The sequence below is a fragment of the Macrobrachium nipponense genome, chromosome 36, assembly GCF_015104395.2.
Source record: "Macrobrachium nipponense isolate FS-2020 chromosome 36, ASM1510439v2, whole genome shotgun sequence".
NCBI classification, from domain to species: domain Eukaryota; kingdom Metazoa; phylum Arthropoda; class Malacostraca; order Decapoda; family Palaemonidae; genus Macrobrachium; species Macrobrachium nipponense.
In genome coordinates, this window is record NC_087220.1 from 32,098,767 (window position 1) to 32,118,660 (window position 19,894).

The following is a 19,894-nucleotide window of genomic DNA, read 5'->3' on the forward strand; positions in this document are numbered from 1 at the left end:
TTATCACGAGTTGGAGCAAAACTCGGATGATGACGATCATGGAAGAGAGGGCTTGTCCAACTATAAGGTGTTGACTACCCTGCTTCTGGAGGAATACGGAGACGAGTTGACTCCGGCTGCTCCTCCTTCTCCGCGCTCGCTCTTTTTTCGAGTGCGAAGGCGAAGAAGCCTTCGTCTTTTCTGAAGATGAAGCCCACCATCTCGATGAAGCGGGCTTTACACGCCTTAGACTCCTGGATGAAGTCGAAGAAAGACTTAGTCAGGACAGTATTTTGCATGCCTCCAGCAAGATTAGCTGGGAAAAGAGGCATATGGTACAAGACGGGGGAGGATATGGGTTATCGCTCTCCCTTCTACTACAGAGGCAGACTTTTCGACGTTAGTTGACGCTTCAAGGCGTCCAAATCTTAATTCTGCTCGCATTACATGGAGTATTTCAGAACTGGATCATCTCCTCAAGGGACTTTTCCATGTATTGGAAGTCTTCAACTTCTTAGATTGGTCCCTTGGGGTGATGTCCAAGAAAGCTCACGATTCGCAGGGAATCGAACCTGAAGCCCTGTTATGCATTTTGTCTTGCATCGACAAAGCAGTACAGGATGGATCTTTGGAAGTCTCTTCATTATTTGGAGCAAGTCTTTTGAAGAAAAGGACAGTGTATGGCGCCTTCTTAACAAAGGCAGTCTCGCATGCTCAGAGGGCAGCTCTACTATATGCACCTCTGTCGGACTATTTGTTCCCTTCTAAGTTGGTGAAGGACGTAGCTCACTCTTTAACTGAGAAGGCGACACAGGATCTTCTGACGCAGTCAGCTAGGAAGAAGAAACCTGCTTTAGTTTCGGACAAGAAAGAACCGAGCACTTCTATGCAGCCCTTTCGAGGTGGTCCGATCTCCAGACCTCCCGCAAGAAGGAAGGCTCCAGAGAGAAGAGGTAGGCCCGCCTTTCGTCCCTTTAAAAAGGGAAAATGAAACATTTCTCCTCCAAGCACCAGTAGGTGCCAGGCTCCTGGGGGGGGATTGTCGTGGAGGCCTGGACACTGATAGACGGCAGACGCGTCTTCACTAAATATCATAAGGAAGGGATATCGTATCCCTTTCCTGAATACTCCGCCCCTAACGTCAATACCAAGGGACTATCAGCCAAGTACAAGGATCCTGTGCTGAGGGTATACTCTTCGATCGATGGTGGAACAAATGTGGGACAAGATGCAGTAGAACTAGTACTGGATCAAAACTCCCGGGGTTTTACAATCGCCTTTTTCTAGTGGCGAAAGCCTCGGGAGGCTGGAGACCAGTACTAGACGTCAGCGCTCTGAACAAACTTTTGTTCAGAAGGAGAAGTTCTCCATGGAGACTTCTGCTTCAGTCCTAGCGTCATTACGACAAGGAGATTGGATGGTGTCTCTAGATCTCCAAGACGCCTACTTCACGTCCCGATCCACCTTACGTCGAAGAAGTACCTCCGTTTCATGACGGGGGGAAGGATCTTTCAGTTCAGAGCCTTGTGTTTTCGGCCTGTCCACAGCTCCTCAGGTCTTCACAAGCCTGATGAGGAATGTGGCGAGATTTCTTCATCTCAAAGGAGTGAATGTCTTCTAGTACCTAGACGACTGGCTCATCAGGGCCAGATCGGAGAGACAGTGCTTGGAGGGACCTAAAGTTAACTCTGGATTTGACCAAGGCGTTGGGATTGCTTGTGAACCTCGAGAAGTCTCAACTGACCCCCAGACAAAAGGCCTAGTCTATCTGGGGATTCGGATGGATTCTCGGGTTTTGGTTTTCGAGTTTTTCCTTCGCAAGAGAGAACCGCAAAAGGTTTGAGGATAATCTCTCTCTTCTTAGAGAAACAACAAACGTCAGCGAGGGAATGGTTGAGCCTTCTGGGACCGCTTTCCTCGCTGGAACAGTTCTTCCCACTAGGAAGACTTCATATCCGTCCACTTCAATTCTTCCTCAAGAAGTCTTGGAGCTGGAAAACCGGGCAACTGTCGGACGTTTTTCCCATTCCAGTGGAGATAAAGGCACACCTACAGTGGTGGTTGCTACCTCTGCAAGAGAACAAAGGGATCTCTCTAAGAACTCAGAACCCAGACCTAGTGTTGTTCTCCGACGCGTCGGAGACGGGTTGGGGAGCGACATTAGGCTCAGAGGAAGTGTCAGCACCTGGGAACCAGCACAGGTGTCCTGGCACATAAACTGCAAAGAGCTCTTCGCCATACACCTGGCCTTGAAGAGCCTAGAACCTCTGGTGAGAGACAAGGGTAGTGCAAGTAAACGTGGACAACACCACCGCACTTGCCTACATTCGGAAACAGGAGGAACTCACTCTCGTTCCTTTACGAACTCACGAGGGATCTATTACTTTGGACGTCCCACAGGAACATCTCCCTGCTGACCAAGGGTTCGTACAGGGAGTAAGGAATGTGAGGGCGGACAGGCTCAGCAGGAGGAACCAGGTCCTTCATACAGAATGGACTCTGCACGAGGAAGTGTGTCTCGATCTCTGGTCTCTGTGGGAACTCCTCATGTGGATCTCTTCGCAACATACATTTCAAAAAGGCTCCCAGTGTTTTGCTCGGTCGTGGAAGATCCAAGAGCAATTATGGTAGACGCCTTCCTGCTAAACTGGTCTCGAGTGGACGTTTACGCTTTTCCCCCATTCAAAATCCTGGGGTTAGTAATGAAAAAGTTTGTGGCGTCAAAGAGACGAGGATGACATTAATAGCCCCCTTTTGGCCGGCCCAGGAATGGTTCACGGAGGTGGTAGAGTGGATCGTAGACTTTCCAAGATCCCTACCAGGAAGGACGGATCTTCTCAAACAAACCACACTTCAAGAGGTACCATCAAACCTCCCCGCTCTCGCTCTGACTGCCTTTCGACTATCGAAAGACTTGTCAGAGCGAGAGGCTTTTCTCGCGAAGTTGGCAAGCGCGATCGCGAGAGCTCGCAGAACTCCACTACGAAAGTATACCAGTCGAAGTGGGAGGTCTTTAGAAGGTGGTGTAGAGCCAAGAAGTTGTCCTCCTCCTCTACCTCTATAGCGGAAATTTGCTGATTTCTTGCTATTCCTGAGAGTAAAATCTCATCTAGCCGTATCCACGATAAAGGGATACAGAAGTATGCTCTCGGCTGTATTCAGGAACAGAGGGTTAGATCTGGCAAATAACAAAGATCTCCACGATCTCATAAGATCTTTTGAGACTTCAAAGTCTAAGGAACCAGTACCTCCGAACTGGAACTTAGACGTAGTCCTCAAATATCTGTCTTCGGATAGATTCGAGCCTCCGCATCTGGCATCATTTAGGGACATAACTAGAAAATGCCTATTCCTTTTATCATTAGCGACAGCAAAAAGGATGAGTGAGTTACAAGCTCTGCAGGATAAAGTAGGATTTCAAGGGAGACTCGGCTATTTGCTCGTTTAAGACCTTGTTTTTAGCGAAAAACGAGAATCCCACGAATCCCGGCCTAGGTCATTCGAAGTCAAAGGAATGTCGGTCTCGTAGGCAGAGAAGCAGAGAGGTCTCTATGCCCTGTTAGAGCTCTGAAGTTCTATCTTCAGAGGAAGCGTCAGTTTGGAGGCTCTAGACAAGGTCTTTGGTGCGCGGTAAAAGACCCCACAAGACTAATGTCCAAGAATGCTCTAGCGTTCTTTGTAGAAACGTCATTACGGACGCTCATAAGGTCTGTCCTGACGAACAATTGCAACTACTGAGAGTAAAAGCTCATGAAGTAAGAGCGGTTGCGACGTCTCTCGCGTTTTATAAGAATATGTCGCTTAAAAACATTATAAATACGACATATTGGAGATGCAACTCAGTGTTTGCATCTCATTACTTGAAAGACGTGCGTGTGACGTATGAGAAGTGCTTTTCTCTAGGTCCTATCGTATCGGCAGATACGGTTCTGGGTACGGGAGCTGACACCAATCCTTAAATGTATATACTTTTCTTCTTTTTGGATATGATCGAATCTCTTCGAACAATGGAGGATTCAGGCTCGCACGGGCGGCCGTCTATGTTGTTCATAAGAGAATTCTCGTCATATCCAATTAGTTTGAGTATAATTTTTTTTTTTTTTTTTTTTTTTTTTTTTTTTTTTTTTTTTTTTTTTTGAAAAATTATGTATGTGTGCGTAGTGGTTTTTGAGTTACGGTTGTTGTGACGAGTTCGGGGATAACTCGTAACAATCCTTAGTTCTAACACATGGTTAGGATCAGGTGGTCGGGATTGGTTGTGTGCTCCTTCATAAGGTGTATTGTCATATAAGTGGATCAGCACCCATTGACAAAGTCCTTTTAGGCTCTGCTGAGTAAGTGGGTAAGACCCCATCGGCAGACCCACAAGAACTCTTGGCCATAGATCACATATCTCGCTAAAGTTTCTTGAGGTGATGCAGACTACTGGGCAACACCCACCAAGTCTACCACCTATCAGGTAGGAACCAAGGTTTTATTTATACCTACAACATATGTTGTTTACCTGTCTATTCCATATAGTAGCTGTCTCTTACCCTCCACCGAAGGGTGCCAATCAGCTATGTATATATCTGACAGGTAAGTTGATTGTATGAAAATGATATTGTTATGTTACAATAAAGTTTCATACATACTTACCTGGCAGATATATACAATTAAACGCCCACCCAGCCTCCCCGCAGGAGACAGGTGGAAGAGAGAAAATATGATAGAAAACGGGGATGGTTCCTAGTCCTGCCACCCAGGGCAGGCCGGTAGATCACCTGACCTACCTGTAGCGAGTGGCGCGAAATTTGAATTTCTGTCGGGGAACGACGAGTCTTAGCTATGTATATATCTGCCAGGTAAGTATGTATGAAACTTTATTGTAACATAACAATATCATTTTTCCTAACTATACAAACCTGAGGTCCTTTTACACATAGCCCCACCTCATGCCACCCCTCACTCTGCAGTTTTTGCTTGGGCCAAAAGCAAAAGTGATTTGTTTACCTCCCAGTCGCGCGCTGCGCGCCTGTCGGACAAGCAGTTAACTACCGAACCCCTTGTTCGAAGCTTACGACCTATCCAGCTGCCGCTAGTACCTTCCTATTGTAAAAGGACCTCAGGTTTGTATAGTTAGGAAAAATGCAATTTTGGACAAATTGTCATATTTAATTTAACATAATTACAATTATGCAGATTTCCAACATGAAACTAATATAGTGTTCAATTTTGGTACTGTTTTTTTTCAGACATTCGTTTTCGGGGGGGGGGGGGGGGGGGGGGGGGGTGTGGGTTCGAGTTTAAAATAAACGATAATAAATTTATCCTAAAGTCGTATTTATTACAGCAAGTAACGTAACTCTTAGCTGGCTGAGAGCAATCTCCTGCCAAGTGACGACGTCATCATTGCCGTATCAGCATTTGTTCCTTTTAACCTCAATAATCTGCTTGCACAGGCTTCATCTGTGTGTCGTCTCTGCTTGCAAAAGCAGATTGACTGGAGAAAGGAATGCTTAGCCCGAACTTCTCATGGGCAAGGCAGACATGTCTATCCGTATGCGCAATGCAACTTTAGCTAAGGAGTTGCAATCATTTTAAAATTAATGAACAAAATAAGCAAATAGAATTTCTATAACAACAAAATGAATTAATTTTTTTTTCTGAACCTCATAGACATTTAGAAGTATCAAGATAGGTATATATGAAATATTTACTTGCAACATTAGCTTATTACAATCCAGGTAAATCACATTCATGGGAAAATGTCACATTTTCTTGAAAAACCCAAAGTTTATATAGAAATTAGTTACATAGTGGGTTTTTCGTTGCATCTCCTACCTATTAATAATGTTTTAAAAGTTAACCTCAGAGGATGCGCGCGGGAAACTTGAATATGAAACTTTTGTTAGGGCACATAGGATCAGATTTTATCACAACTTGATTTCAGTTAGCATAGAGAAATACAGAATCATGATTAATCTTCTCTTTGACTCTTAAGTTGCCTGGCAATCTTACAAATAGCTCCGTTTTCCACTTCTTTGTCTAGTAATTTACTACCAGTAATATCGAATTTTCTTTGGGATTTGTATTGATATCTGTTTATTTGTTATAATTATGGATATTTTTACAGTCATCATAGACCTGGATAGGTTCACTCATTGTTAATGCCATGGATAAATAAGTTTGTACAGCGGACTCTTTTGAATTCCAAAATATCAGCGAATTCATGTGGGTTAAGTCTGGTCTAAATGGCTCTCTCCCCTCCCGTATTTGGATGTTGTCTGAATTTACTCTGCCCTTGTGACAAGTATAATTTCACTTGCAGGCTGATTAATGGAACCTGGTTACAGTATCCTGCAGTACGAGAGTTTCACATCGCAACTTCAAAAAATCGTTCGTCGCAGCGGACGACTACAGTCAAGTAATAACCGCCTACAATGTGAAAGGAATTTCATGGACTTCTTCGACCGACACCGTATCTCGTCGTTAATCTCGTTTTCATGCGGAACGCTCCAGCGACTGTCGGAATCGACTACAAAAAGGGACATACTTCCGACAATTACGACCCGAAGGATATTCAACTCTACTTTGCTGGCGAAGGACTCGTGCTGGGATGTTTTTTTATTCATCGCGAATGTAATCGTGTAGCTTAGGATGCAGAGAATAAGTATGAGCGCAAAATAGAACGTTGGACCCGCCCAGGCAAATTTTCCCCTTGTTTTAACCCTGTGAAATAGGCCGTTTCATTGGGCTATAGGTGGTTGTCTGGAACTGTGTAATGGACGAAAAGTTGTTCGAACGCTAGTTAAAAGTGAAGTAGTATAACCTCGGTCATGTATCCTATATATATAAAGTATCATGTATCCTATATATAATTGATCATAAATAACAGAGTCGAAATATATCTTTGCGTGTACGCAATAGGAATCTCTTATATAAATGATCATAAATAACAGAATCTAAATATATCTTTGCGTGTACGCAATAGGAATCTATTTAAAGTGCACATATATTAATCATAATTATATGAATCCATATACATATGAATAAACAAATCAGGTAGCCTATAATCAATATGTTACCTTTTATCTTACAAATATCTGCAGTTATATATGAGTTAGTATATTGATTAATGAATCAGATATATAACATTTAGCATAAAAATCAACGAATCAATCAGCATAAACATTAATAATATTATCAATTCATATATGAAATTTTTTATCAGTTTAAAATATGATTTTATCATGTTAATCTTCATTCTATGCAATTATCAGAGTACATTAGATTTTTCTGTAGCATATGTATCTTAATGAGATGAAGTGAAAACTGTATCATTATATATCACGTGATCACTATTATTTACCAATATCATTGTTTTATATTTTATTACTTGAATCAATTCATGTACACCATGAATTTTTATTTACTTATATATATATATATATATTCACATAGTGTCTGTATCACACTCCTATAAGTCAAATGCAAGTCAGTTTGGAGTAATATTCAGTAGTTGGTTTTGGTAGCTGACCGAGCTGATGTAAGTGTTTACATAATAAAATATGGAATGTTAGTCCATATATATAAAAGATTGCTTGCAGGAATGTGATCAGACTAGAGACGCTAAAGATGACGTATACAATAAGTATGTAGGCTAAGATATCATGCCGTCACCTGTAGTCATTCAATTGTTTATAAACATTAGTCCAAGCTCCCTGCTTGAGACAACTACCCCGACCTATAATTCAAACGACCTACGTGATCTGTAGCGTGTCTCATTTTGATTGTGTGTTCGTATGAAACTATGTCATTTGTATGTATGTTCATATGTTCGAACTACTGTCTGTTCCTTCATAACTTGTTACAGAGATGGTAGACAGGCAGAAGAGAGTTAGCTATCGTCATTAGAAGACCTGTACCTCTTTACCTAAGCTTTATCATGTAGAGGAATAGGATTAGCCATCATCATTGGCAGAAGCGATCAAGCTATCGTTATTAGAAGACTTGTACAATCATATCTGATCTTCAGCATGTAAAACTTCAGAAGAATACATATATTTTTATATTTCGTGTTTTCTACAAGAACCTCCTCACCATGGGTTTAACACATCGTCGTAATAACCAACAAGATAATACCGACTTTGTAAGTGATCTACAAACGCCCAGACACTCCATTGAAGATGGAAGTGCAATACCAACCGACTTAGCGTAAGATTATCGCTAGTCTAACATTACCTCATAGGGCGCCTTATCATACAAGGCACAAGCCCTAATACAAGCACGTTTTTGGGCAATATTTCTGTAACGAACACTCGTATCAGAACGAGATTTTGCTATAGTGCATTACACCCAGTGCCGTAATTTATAAGGGTATTGTGAATCACTAATCGTAAAGAATAACGACACTTGTCCTTGTACCAAGAGACAAAAACTCCATTATCCAGAAATGGATACGAACATGCGTAAAAAGTTACAGCCACTACCCTCCTCCCCTACCCCCCCCCCACCCCCCCCACTGCCACCCTTGTCCTTCTTCCTTCCCTTGCCTTTCCTTTCTCTCTCTCTCTCTCTCTCTCTCTCGCTCTCGTCTCTCTCTCTCTCTTCTCTCTCGCCAATTGGTATGTGTTCATCATCCAAACTGGGTATAAGACTAACACAAAACGTGGAAATTGGTGAAATTAGTCTATGTATTGAAAGTATATATGCATAAATATTAAAGCAATTTTATCATTATTGCATTACTATGACAACTAGAATTCATGGAAACAGTTTATAATAATGCATCGACGTATGTGTGAAGCTCCACGAATGTGGCAATGATGATTTTGCCATTCTTAGCATGCAAACATTAAAGGTTACATTTATTTCTGGCATACAGTTATTTTAAAAAATCAAAATACTATTGTAGACTTAAATCAATGAAAAGTGCTAGCCAAAAAAAAAAAAATTATAATCCACTTATCCGTAGTCTGCTCCGCTATGGTTTTCGGCAGCCGGACGTACGACAAAGTTAGAAACATTGGATTGTATCTACTTTAGAAATATCTGTAATTTTTCGGGGTAATTTGGTTGCAAAAAAGGGGTAATAGACATGAATTCAATAAACATTTTGAAATAACAAAGTAAAGTTGAACTAAATAATGAGTAAAGTAAACAATTAAGGGAATAAAACTTTGCAGTGTCATCGTCTGCTGCTCGTAACTGTTTGTGGAATGAGCACTTAGGAACCAGGAACAGCTACGTGGTTCAAGTGCAATTTGAAGTGGATTAAGACCAATAATGTGTATAATTACAATCAAATAAGCACTGTGGAGTTTCAGTTGTGATGGCAGTAAGGATAAAACCACCTATTACAAGGTAAAAATGAATTCATTTCAAACCATGACCCCGGGAATAACATGTTTCATACTTTCACTAATATAGGCAACAAAATGTTGTTTTATTGTGCTGATTACAACTGCAATCTTGAGTAAGATTAATAAACGTTACATATATACGCTAACATTGGTCAAATGAGTGCTGGGAAGGCTGGGAAAGATGGTGGATTGTCCGTGGTTTGTCTGGCCAGCTTGACGATAGCCGCCATATTGGATTTCAAAACTGCCTTGAAAACATATTTTACAAAGAGCGTCACATGCTTATGGGGTTTTCATATATCACATTATGTTGACGAAACTTCAATCTTTTGAATGTTGTGCTTAAAATTGTAATTATATTCTTGTTTCACCAATTAAATATCGAATGAATATGACCCGGCCAGCGTGATGACTATGAATTGTCGGTGATTGTTTACCCTAACCTAACCTAGGATACTAGGTCCAACCTGGCCTGAGGTGCTATGCCTCCCTACTAGCTGCCTTCTCTTCCCCACCGAAGCTTAACCATAGTTCAACCATAGTTCAAAAATCCATAAATGATAGAGTTACATCCTAACCTAACCTAAATACAGGGTCCTACCTGGCTGGCCGAGACATGACTTTTCTCTGAGAATTTTCGAAACTAATTGGCTAAACCCCTGCCAAATTATAACGTCAGAGATAAAAAAAGAATGGGTTCCTTCAAGTGCAAACTTCACTTTCACACACAGGCAGACTGCATTAACTGGTATCGGTCAGTCAGTATCCACTTCTACCTTGGCTCAGTCATTTAATGCTAAGCCACATCAGCAGTAGCAAGTGAAAAACCACATAAATATATATATGAGCGACAAGAATGGTTAAGAAGGGAGCTTAGCTGAAGAGGGCCAATGTGCAAACAGTCCAAAGCTCCCTTTTTAACCATTTTTGTATTTTAGGAAAATACAGTTGCTCATATATATTAATGTGGATTTTTACTTTTCCGGTCACATAGGTTAACAGTGGTGTTGGTCATTCACAATAGCAATCAATATCCACATTGACCTTGTCCCATTCACATAATACAAAATCTCAGTCATTCACCACCTTTTCACTATGTATATTATTATTATTTTATAAAGGATTAGTTTACCCAGACCTCTTACCCTAATGAAGGCTCTGCTCGGGCTGGTTTTGGGAATTTAACCTAAAAGTTCACTGAGGTTACTATGGGACTTTTTTGTTGCAGGCTTTTCTACCTGATGACAGTCTGCATCCCGTATTTGCTGAAATCCAGCAATTTGGGACTGCCTACATAATATAAGGGATTCAAAGTCAATGAAGAGAGCTGAATGACCTCATAGGTCTCAGTTCTTGGTCTTTGGCAAAAATACTCCAGACCTCATAGGTCTCAGTTGGTCTGTGGCCAAAATACTCCATTTAAACTCCAGAGTCGATGAAACTCGGTTTTTGGCAACACCTTTTTATCAAAGCATTTGATAAAAAAGAAAGTAGGGTATATTACCTTAAGTAAGAATGAATAGGTTTGTATTCCCTTATCAAATCTATGGAGTCCATTTCTTTTGAATCATTATTACTAGGTAGTTTAATGAGGCCTTTGAGCTAATACATTTAGATATAGTAGAAATAAAGGCTTTTTCCAAGAAGCTAACAAGATGAAATAAAAATTCAAGGCAGATTCAAGAAAGTTTTAACAACTTTTCTTTGTGATGCAGGTGAATGCTGATTATGAAGATTTTAATCTTGTTCTTCAGTTAGTGCAGCAGCATGGAGCAGGCCAGCTTATTATTGATCTTGCATTGGATGCTATTTGGCATGAGTTAAGGTAAGCATAGGTCTTCTTAAGTATACTGTAAGAGAATGTGATGGGTGAGAAATTTTATAGTCAGTCAGTGGCTTTGATGTGCTTGTTGAGTTTATTTTGATGATACAGTAGCTCCAAAGTTTTCACTCTCCTTTCTATATAAAAGCTTATAAAGTATCCATATATTATTATTGTGGTCTATTTTATGAGTGAATGAGGGACTGATTTGCTAAAAGTCATTGTTAATTCAATAGTTTCAAGATGTAGAAAATGTTTATTGTGAGATATCTTGTCATTGTATAATAAGATTATATTGGACTACAGTTATTCACATTCTAAGTCTACATACTACTACAAGCAATTCCCGAGTTACGATGGAGATCCATTCCTGAGGCGGCAACTTAAGTCGGATCTTAACTTTAACAAATTAAAAAGAAAAAAATAAGTGAATGGTTGGCTTGCACACTGGAAGGATGGCAACTTACTTATTTACATGAGAGAGCTCAGAAACTAGTATACCCAGCCTAACGTCGCCTAAACTTCGGATTTTCACCTTAAGTTGGAGACAAATTTTTTTATGAATATTTTTGAGAAGCATTGTAAGATCAGATCAACTTGATTCGAGACCATCTTAACTCAAGGACTGCCTGTACTGTATGTGTACTATATTTTAGTGCTTGCTTGGTAACCGACTGTTTTTAAATAGATGTTTTACTTGCAGGCAGAAAATTGTCCCTGAGTTTTGGCAGCACTTCAAAACTTACAACAATCAAAAACAAGATGGAGATGAGGAAACATCTGAAGGTAGTGTTGAAGTCATGTCGCGAGTAGCGTCAGCAGTCAGTGAACTTTATGATGGTGCTGTCTCATTTTTACCCCTCATACACAGGTAGTGTGACTTGACCAAAAATGTTACTTTCCTTAATTGTATTTTAACTTTCTTATTCAGTGACAGAAAACGGAATTAGTACTGATGTGTATCTTCATATTATTGAAAGAAAAAGTAAGAAAAGAACTGATGGATACAAAAGATAATGGTGTTTACAAGAAAACTCTTAGAAAGCACTTGCTCTACTACCATAGCTTACCTTTTGGGAAACATAGCTACCTATTATGGTTAGTTATTCAAATTCCCATAAAGTCCTGCTAGATGAACAGTTGCAACAGCTCTGTCCAAATTTGTTGGATAATTAAATTTTGTGAAGATTCATTTAAGCTGGTAAATATGTAAGTAATTACAGTTTGAACTTTTGAACTAGGAAAACTTAGTTAATCATAGACATGGAAGGAATGTATTTTTTATACAATAAGGCCCATTCCTCAGTGCCACAGCAAATTTTTTTTTAGAATAAGATTTAACTAAATATTTTATAAGCAACTTTTTCCATAATAATGGATGGTGTTAGATTCAATCACGGCCATACATCATCATCTGTTCTGTATATTGAATAGACGGCTCAGCATAGCCTCTACAACCTTCCCTCCTGAAAGTACCTTCATCTTTGTCTTACGTTGCACTCCTAGTTTTTTGGATGTTAAGACCTTACTTTTCCACCACTCCCAGCTTTATCAACGCAGCCATTTTGTGGTCTCCACCTTTCTCCCAAATCTTTTCAAAGTACTATACACCTTTTTCATCCCTCTTACTTATTCTGTATCTAATACTTTTCTGATTAACCGCTCTGCTCTCCTTACTATCACTACTTATGCAAAAAAACATTGCTCTTTGAGCTGTCAGTCTAATTTCAAACACTTGGACCACTCATTTCTCCATAGCTTCCTCATTTGTAATAGTTTGCTTTTATTATCTCACTCCAGCCATTAATCTTGGAATTTCCAGTCACACCTTTAAAGTCTCCATTTTCTTTGTAATTGCAATATCTCCACTGCGCAAAGAATGGCAGGACTAACTCATGTGAGTTTTTTTTTTTTATTCATTTATAGGATGATTTATTTTTTTCAGTAGACTAGCAATCCTTCATCATTTTATCTGTCAATCCATTCCTGGGATTTTGTGTTTTTTGAAGTCTTTACAAGGGGCTGGGATGAAGTCTTTTTCTAACTCATCAGTTTAATCATCTTGTTCTCCTTTTGATTGATTCTTAGGCATTACTCTCTTCTTTACTTCTTTCTGCTTGTGCTATCTTGGGCTCCTTAACGGTATCATTATTCCATTACCTCAGAGGATTTTAGCTCATGAAGCCCCCTAAGAGGTGTTCTTTCTTTAAGGATGATGATGTAAAAAAGCCTGACTTTAAAGGATCTCACATTCTCCCTTAAAGAGCTCAGAAAATTCCTGCTGTGACCGTAATGCCCAACACATTTCAACTTAATCCGTCAAGATTTCAACCCTCAAACTTTGCACGTAAAGGACTCCTATTTGCTTCCTGAGTAAGGCTTTTTCATACATGTAGTCAGTTGGGTGCCTTAAGGTGTATCAGATGGATTAGTGTATGTTTGTCATTTCCATAGATGGGAATTGACTCACTTCTCGCCTCCTCTCTTTCAGTACAGGCATATTTTTTCTGCATTGTTCGAGAAGGAAATATGATGGACATGAAAAAAAAGAGAGGTTACCTATATCAGTCTTGAAGGACTATATATCAGCTTGTTCCCAGTTCCTTTATCAGGGAATGAATATGATGAGTTTCTTATAATTGAGGTTCTTTTTTTCAGTAATTCTGACAAGGAGCATATACACATAAACATATTTGCCATCCTTCTGTGTCACGCCAAAAACTTAATATTAGTTCATTGCTCTTCTCCCTCAGACTATGTGAATACTCAGCATTTTGGGCATTTAGTTGATTCCTTGGATTATGCTTCTCCTCTGTCATTTCAGTGTGGCAGACTAGAGTTGCTTTCTGTGTCTTGTCAAATCTCGGATAATATACGTACAGCATTTTTTTATAGACCTGGTTGCCAATGTTTTTTTTTTTTATAAAATCTTTCCATTTAGCACATTTTGCTCCCACTAAATTGGAGGTTCTAGTTCACCCTCTCCTACTATTACCTAATGGATGTCTCTTAGTCTTTTGGTGACACGAAGATAGTCAGATTATACCTCTCTCTATCGCTCTCTCTCTAGTCTAGCTCTCTCTCTCTCTCTCTCTCTTCTCTCTGTCTCTCTCTCTCTCTCTCTCTCTCTCTCTCTCTCTTTTTTTTTTTTTTTTTTTTTTTCTGCCTCTCCCATTGTCATCCTTTCATCTCTTTCAGTTGTCTCTTTATTTTATCCAATATGAACTGCCTTAAGTGGGTTGACAAGAGAAATTAAGGTACATTACCCTCTAAAAATATCATCCCAGAGAACTGCTGTCTGCTGCAGTTCTTTCATTCATGAATAGATTAATAACAATTTAAAGATATTACTTTTAAGGTGAAACTTACCTTTTATCATTAGCTTTATCTGCAGCTACTTGGAGTGGGAAGTAGCCACAGATAAAGCACTTTCTCCTCAATGTCGGTTCAAAAATGAACATCATAATGACTGAGCCCAGTGTCTTGATATTATGATTACTTTTCAGGTGTGAAATGCTCTGTGAAAAGTCAGGTGCAAAATATGAAGATTGTGTTCATGGAGGGCTGATGGAGCACTTCAAACTACACTTACGAGCAACATTGCACTCCCAGATGCATCCCTCATTTACCTATTTACTCCACAAATTTTATTCTGCTGCCTTCAAGGTGTTCTACCATGCTGAAGTTGGAAATCAAGGTGAGGAAGTCTGAACATTTTTTAACTGTACCTTGCTGAAAATTTTAACTGATGTGAGATGTTAAACCTAATGAGAGTCTTGAAATATGACTTGATGATCTTTTGGAACTAGTACTATACCTTTCAATAATGATAATGATAAGCTGCTAAATTTTTTCACAGCTGAAGAAGCAGATGAAAGCACAGACGAAGTCATTCAGTGTGGAGGCTGTGATGCTGCCACAGATGCCTGCCATTGCCAAGCAATAACAAATACCTTTTGTCAAGTTAACAGGTAACAAATTTTTGTATTTTAACACATTTTTTTTATATGATGCTTTCATAACCTATCTGCCATGTATATGTCCAAATTCATGATCTTTTATCAAAGAGACAGAATAAGAAGAATACTGTAGTCTCAAGGCATATGAGCCTCTTGAAACTTCGGGTACCCATCAATGCCCCCCCCCCCCCCTTTTTTTTTTTTTCCTCAATATCAGAGGGGCTAGGAGGAGGCAACTCATTTTACAATTGATGGATTTGCATAAAAACTAGTTTTGTCAAAAAGAATTCAGTTTGCTGTATTGCAATCCCATCAATCATATACATATGCACCCTAGTTACAAATACATAGGTGATAGGACAGAGTTCTTGTAGCTAAGGATGAACCCATAGTGTGTGGAGCAAGTCACTTGCAGTCCCCCAGTTATCAGCGGACTTGGTTAATGCTGATGTGGTTTTATGGCGTGCCATAAGATTGGCAGCTTATGGCACCATAACACACTGAATTCCAGTTATCGGCGCCATAATGTGCTGAGTTCTGTTTATAGGCGCCGTAATGCGCAGAAATCCGAACCAGCAACTGATATCATGTATCACAAACAAATCCTGGAGTGAAGTTTGTCAGAAATGTCAACATTTTCAATGTATCCAGAGATGAAATGTTTGAGAAGCTACATACTTTAGATAAGGTTGGTATAACCATTAAGAACAAGTGACTTTCAGGTCACTCTTATAAGATAGGAAATGTTAATGTGGTGATCTGGTTGAACCATTTATTAATAATAAGAAATTGATGGGTAATGATGGTGTCCAACCATAGCCATATTCCTTTGAAACATTCAGGGCTACAGAGTTAGTATTACCAAGATTTCACTTTGGGTACAAACCAGTTTATTTTCAAGGAAAGCAATTCACACTTCACCATATATTCTGTAAAACGTTGCAAATGGTGGAGCACATTTTGTTGTACTGCCTTTGATATATCAATGAATGACTAAGGTACCTTGGTTATCCACAGCTGATAGTAAAGGGAGAGTAGAGCAATATTGTTGCATCCATTTTAATTAAAGTTGATGAGAATTAATGTTTGGGAATCTTTACAATTTCATCTTATTTCTTAAATGCCTTATGAGTACAGTGGTCCCCCAGTATTTGCGGGGGATACGTACCAGACCCCCCGTGAATAGTTAGAATCTGCGAATAGTTGAAACCCCTATAAAAATGCTGAAAACAGCCTATTTTGTTACTTGAAACTCAAGAAAACCCCACAAAAAATTTCATACTTGGTTTTTTTTATAGTTTTATCACAAAAAGTGCATTTTAGGATGAAATTGATAAAAAAGACCAGGAATTTGTGGATATTTCTCATAGAAAAATACCGCGGATAGGCAAATTTTCCGCTAATAATTCGAGGAAATGTCCCCGAGAGAAATCCGCAAATGTGTGAGTCCGCGAATCCGGAGAACGCAAATACGGGGGGTCCACTGTACTATAATCAACTTTTGATTAACATTGTCAAATGCTGATTCCTCATTCTTTTTTGTAGTGAAGAAATCCTTCAAGTTTTCTAATTGAAGTGTTTTTCATTTAGACAGCTATTGGAGTTAGACCTACTGGAACGCCTTGCAGGTGATATCATATCGTCTTTACTTCTGGCTGTCATTAATCAGCATGTGACCGCCACATGTAGGGATTCCTATGATCAGTCCCGTATCAATCAGCTGGAAAAGGTAAGAAGTCTGATTTGTGTTTTGATAAATGGATTCTGTGAAATCAAGAGCTAGGAAGTACAAGGTCTTTGTATTAGTATAAGATATAATTCAGTTTGAGGTAGAGTATTCCTGTATTACGATTTCACGTTTATAATTGTGTTCATGTTTTCAATGTTGGAAGCTATTCAGACCATGGAAGTTATTGTTGTTTTTAATAACCACAAAGACTTGTATTGGTAATGGTTGTAGTTTCCCCCCAAAATTGTATTTAAATGTCCCTAAAATCAGGAGCCAAAGTATTATCCATATCCATATTTTTGCACATAAAACATCATTAAAGGTAAACTAATTTCTTTTTATACCTAATTTATAAAGTTACTAGTCTTTGAAACAGTCAAGTAATATATTTTAATTTGCCTCTTAAAAATTCTCAAAGTTCGTCATCTTTCATTGGAATTATCAAATCAATGGATTGATCTTACAATATTGGTGATTTTATTAATGTACCAAGCTGTGCAGATAGGATAGGGAGGAACACAAAGATGTAATCTCTTTTTATTAGTCAGTCATAAACCATTAAATAGAGATTTCACTCAGTTATGGGAATTATACAAGAAATTGTCGAAGTTGAAGCTATAGAGGTAAACCAATATGCAAGTACGTATTTGATGATCTCTAATTCGATGAAAATAACAGTGGAAAAGAAACTTGGAAGTCTATTGCCTCCCTCTTAATTAGCTATTTACTCAACTGAAAGTTATTTTTATTTCTTGAAAGCATTGAAAGGAAGAGCTATGCTTCATGAAACTTGAAAATTGATAAAGAATTCTGTATTATGTGCTTTCATTTTCTATTTTTTCACTAAATACAAATTAGTGGGTGGAGAATGTGGTTGTCGGCTGGCTCGAGATGGTTTATTGTGGTGGTCGGGGTCAACTCCAATCGGCTGAACCTGAAATCCAGAACATGGTGTCAAATAATCTCAACCACACCTACATGTCAGCCTTGTATCATACGTACACCACGACTAGAATAGATCAGCTTTTCAACATTGTTATAGGTAAGTGTACAGGATGGAATCAAGGGTATTCTCGTATACGCATGAGTTGCCAGATCCACAGATTCCTGGTTTTACAATTTTTGCTTATTTTTAACCAGTTTCCAGCTTGGCGCTAGAGGATTATCTTGTTAAGACCTCAGGTTTGTTAGGTATGAAAAATAGAAATGATTAAAAAAAATTTAGTCATATTAGCTGAGAATGAGCTCTAATAATTTCACAGTTCTACTGTAGTTTGATTTTAATTAACAGTATAACAGTCAGGTTACTTCCTCCCTATTACAGCTGCTTACTCTGTCCTCAATTCCTTGTCTTATTTTTGGTTCAGTCATCATTGGTTTATTTGGTTGCATTGATATTTAGGTTACTTTAGTCACAGCTTTGAATTAGATGTGCTTCAGTGATTTGTTTGTGTCATATTAAATGTATGTTACAGTTACATATTTTATTGTTTATTCTCTGTATATTTTGGTATTTAGAAACTTGTGTTATTTTTTCATAATCAGGTTTTACCTTGTCAGGATGAAGAATGTGCTAATGAATTAAATTTTCCAAGTTCTCAACTTATCATTTTGCATTTATTCAGCTGATTCATTTACATTGCTAGGTGTTGCTTGAATTGCCAGTCTGACTGTAAGGTTACTTAACATTCTTATGTACTTTTTGATAGAGTATCCCGAGTCACAGCCTGCATTGGATGACATAAGGGAATGTCTCGACAGAACACATCTAAGAGATCGTTTAGTGGAATCACTGCGTTCTGCTATACAGGTAAGTCCTGTCTAATTTTATTGCAGAATCTAGTGTTTACATTGCTTTTGAAAACACATTGAACATAAATGTTTTCTTTATTTGTTATATGAGTTATGTTCAGTTTCTAAATTTTTTTATTAGAATTATATAATATTTTGAAATTGTTTTTATTGAAAACCATGATTAAGTAAATGTATGTTGAAAATTATTTTTATTTAAAACTTGTTTCATGATTATGTATCAACAGTTAACACATCTTATTGTTTACAGAATGTATTAAAAGTAAAGTAGGTTTTCTCTTCAAACAATGAAGAACAGAAATAGGTTTTTTCTCTCCTTTAGAAATATAATTGGGCTTGTCTCTCAATAAAAGGATCACAACATTGTTTGTATGGCATGTGCAAATGAATCCTCTTAAGAATAAACAGAGATACATGATGAAAGATAGTAAAGTAGCCTGACAGAATCCCAAGGACTTGGAATGGGTAAGGGGAGGTATTAGCAATGACCATGAGTCTCCCAACATTTCTCATAAGCAGGCTGCTTCATTCCCTCACAAGTTTATATTTTATTCTAATTGTTCATTGTAATTAGTATACAAATTAGACTAAGGATAAGGCTTGGTATCAAGTCAGCCTACTTTATATTTATTCCCGTAAAGAGTGTTGTCCCTAAAATGTGAATTCCTAGTATATGATGCATTCTCATAACTATATTCTTGCATGAAAATACCACTCAAGGAGAAGTTATTTACTAAGGAATGATTTCTAGATATTGGTCAACGAGTAGTATAAAAGCTCTCCATATTTTAGACAATTTGCCAACACCTCATGACTACATATTTCTGTGTAATGTTTACCAACTTTGTTGTTTTTAGTGACAGTAATTAAATTATATATCTAGTTGTAGCATGTCAGTGACTATGCTGTATAATCCTTCCCAGGTGGACTGGACAGTCATTGCATCAAATTTAGTTTTTACCAGTCACCTTCCTCCATTTTACTATGTAGAATTTACCAGTCACCTTCCTCCATTTTACTATTTAGTGTTTACCAGTCACCTTCCTCCATTTTATTTATATATTTTCCAAATTCTTTTACTCTGCCTTTCTTTTGTTACAGACTCGGCTCTTGCATCCTGGAGTCAACACAACTGATGTCCTTCATGCATACATATCAACAATTAAAGCTCTCCGTGTGCTCGATCGTAAAGGTGTCCTGTTGGAGCTTGTTTCTGAGCCAGTGCGGTATGTAGATTGAAACTACAGGA

The 19,894-nt window shown here is 38.5% G+C and overlaps 1 protein-coding gene across 1 annotated transcript in view; it reads left to right on the plus strand.

Moving 5' to 3' along the window:
* LOC135203553 (anaphase-promoting complex subunit 2-like) overlaps positions 1 to 19,894 on the plus strand; it is a 69,085-nt gene that overhangs the window by 7,484 nt on the left and 41,707 nt on the right. The window contains exons 2-9 of the mRNA XM_064233291.1: positions 11,039 to 11,148; positions 11,849 to 12,016; positions 14,652 to 14,842; positions 15,005 to 15,116; positions 16,695 to 16,833; positions 17,692 to 17,875; positions 18,543 to 18,643; positions 19,747 to 19,871. Of these exons, the coding sequence (XP_064089361.1) occupies positions 11,039 to 11,148; positions 11,849 to 12,016; positions 14,652 to 14,842; positions 15,005 to 15,116; positions 16,695 to 16,833; positions 17,692 to 17,875; positions 18,543 to 18,643; positions 19,747 to 19,871 (1,130 nt within the window). The remainder of the gene's footprint in view (positions 1 to 11,038; positions 11,149 to 11,848; positions 12,017 to 14,651; positions 14,843 to 15,004; positions 15,117 to 16,694; positions 16,834 to 17,691; positions 17,876 to 18,542; positions 18,644 to 19,746; positions 19,872 to 19,894) is intronic.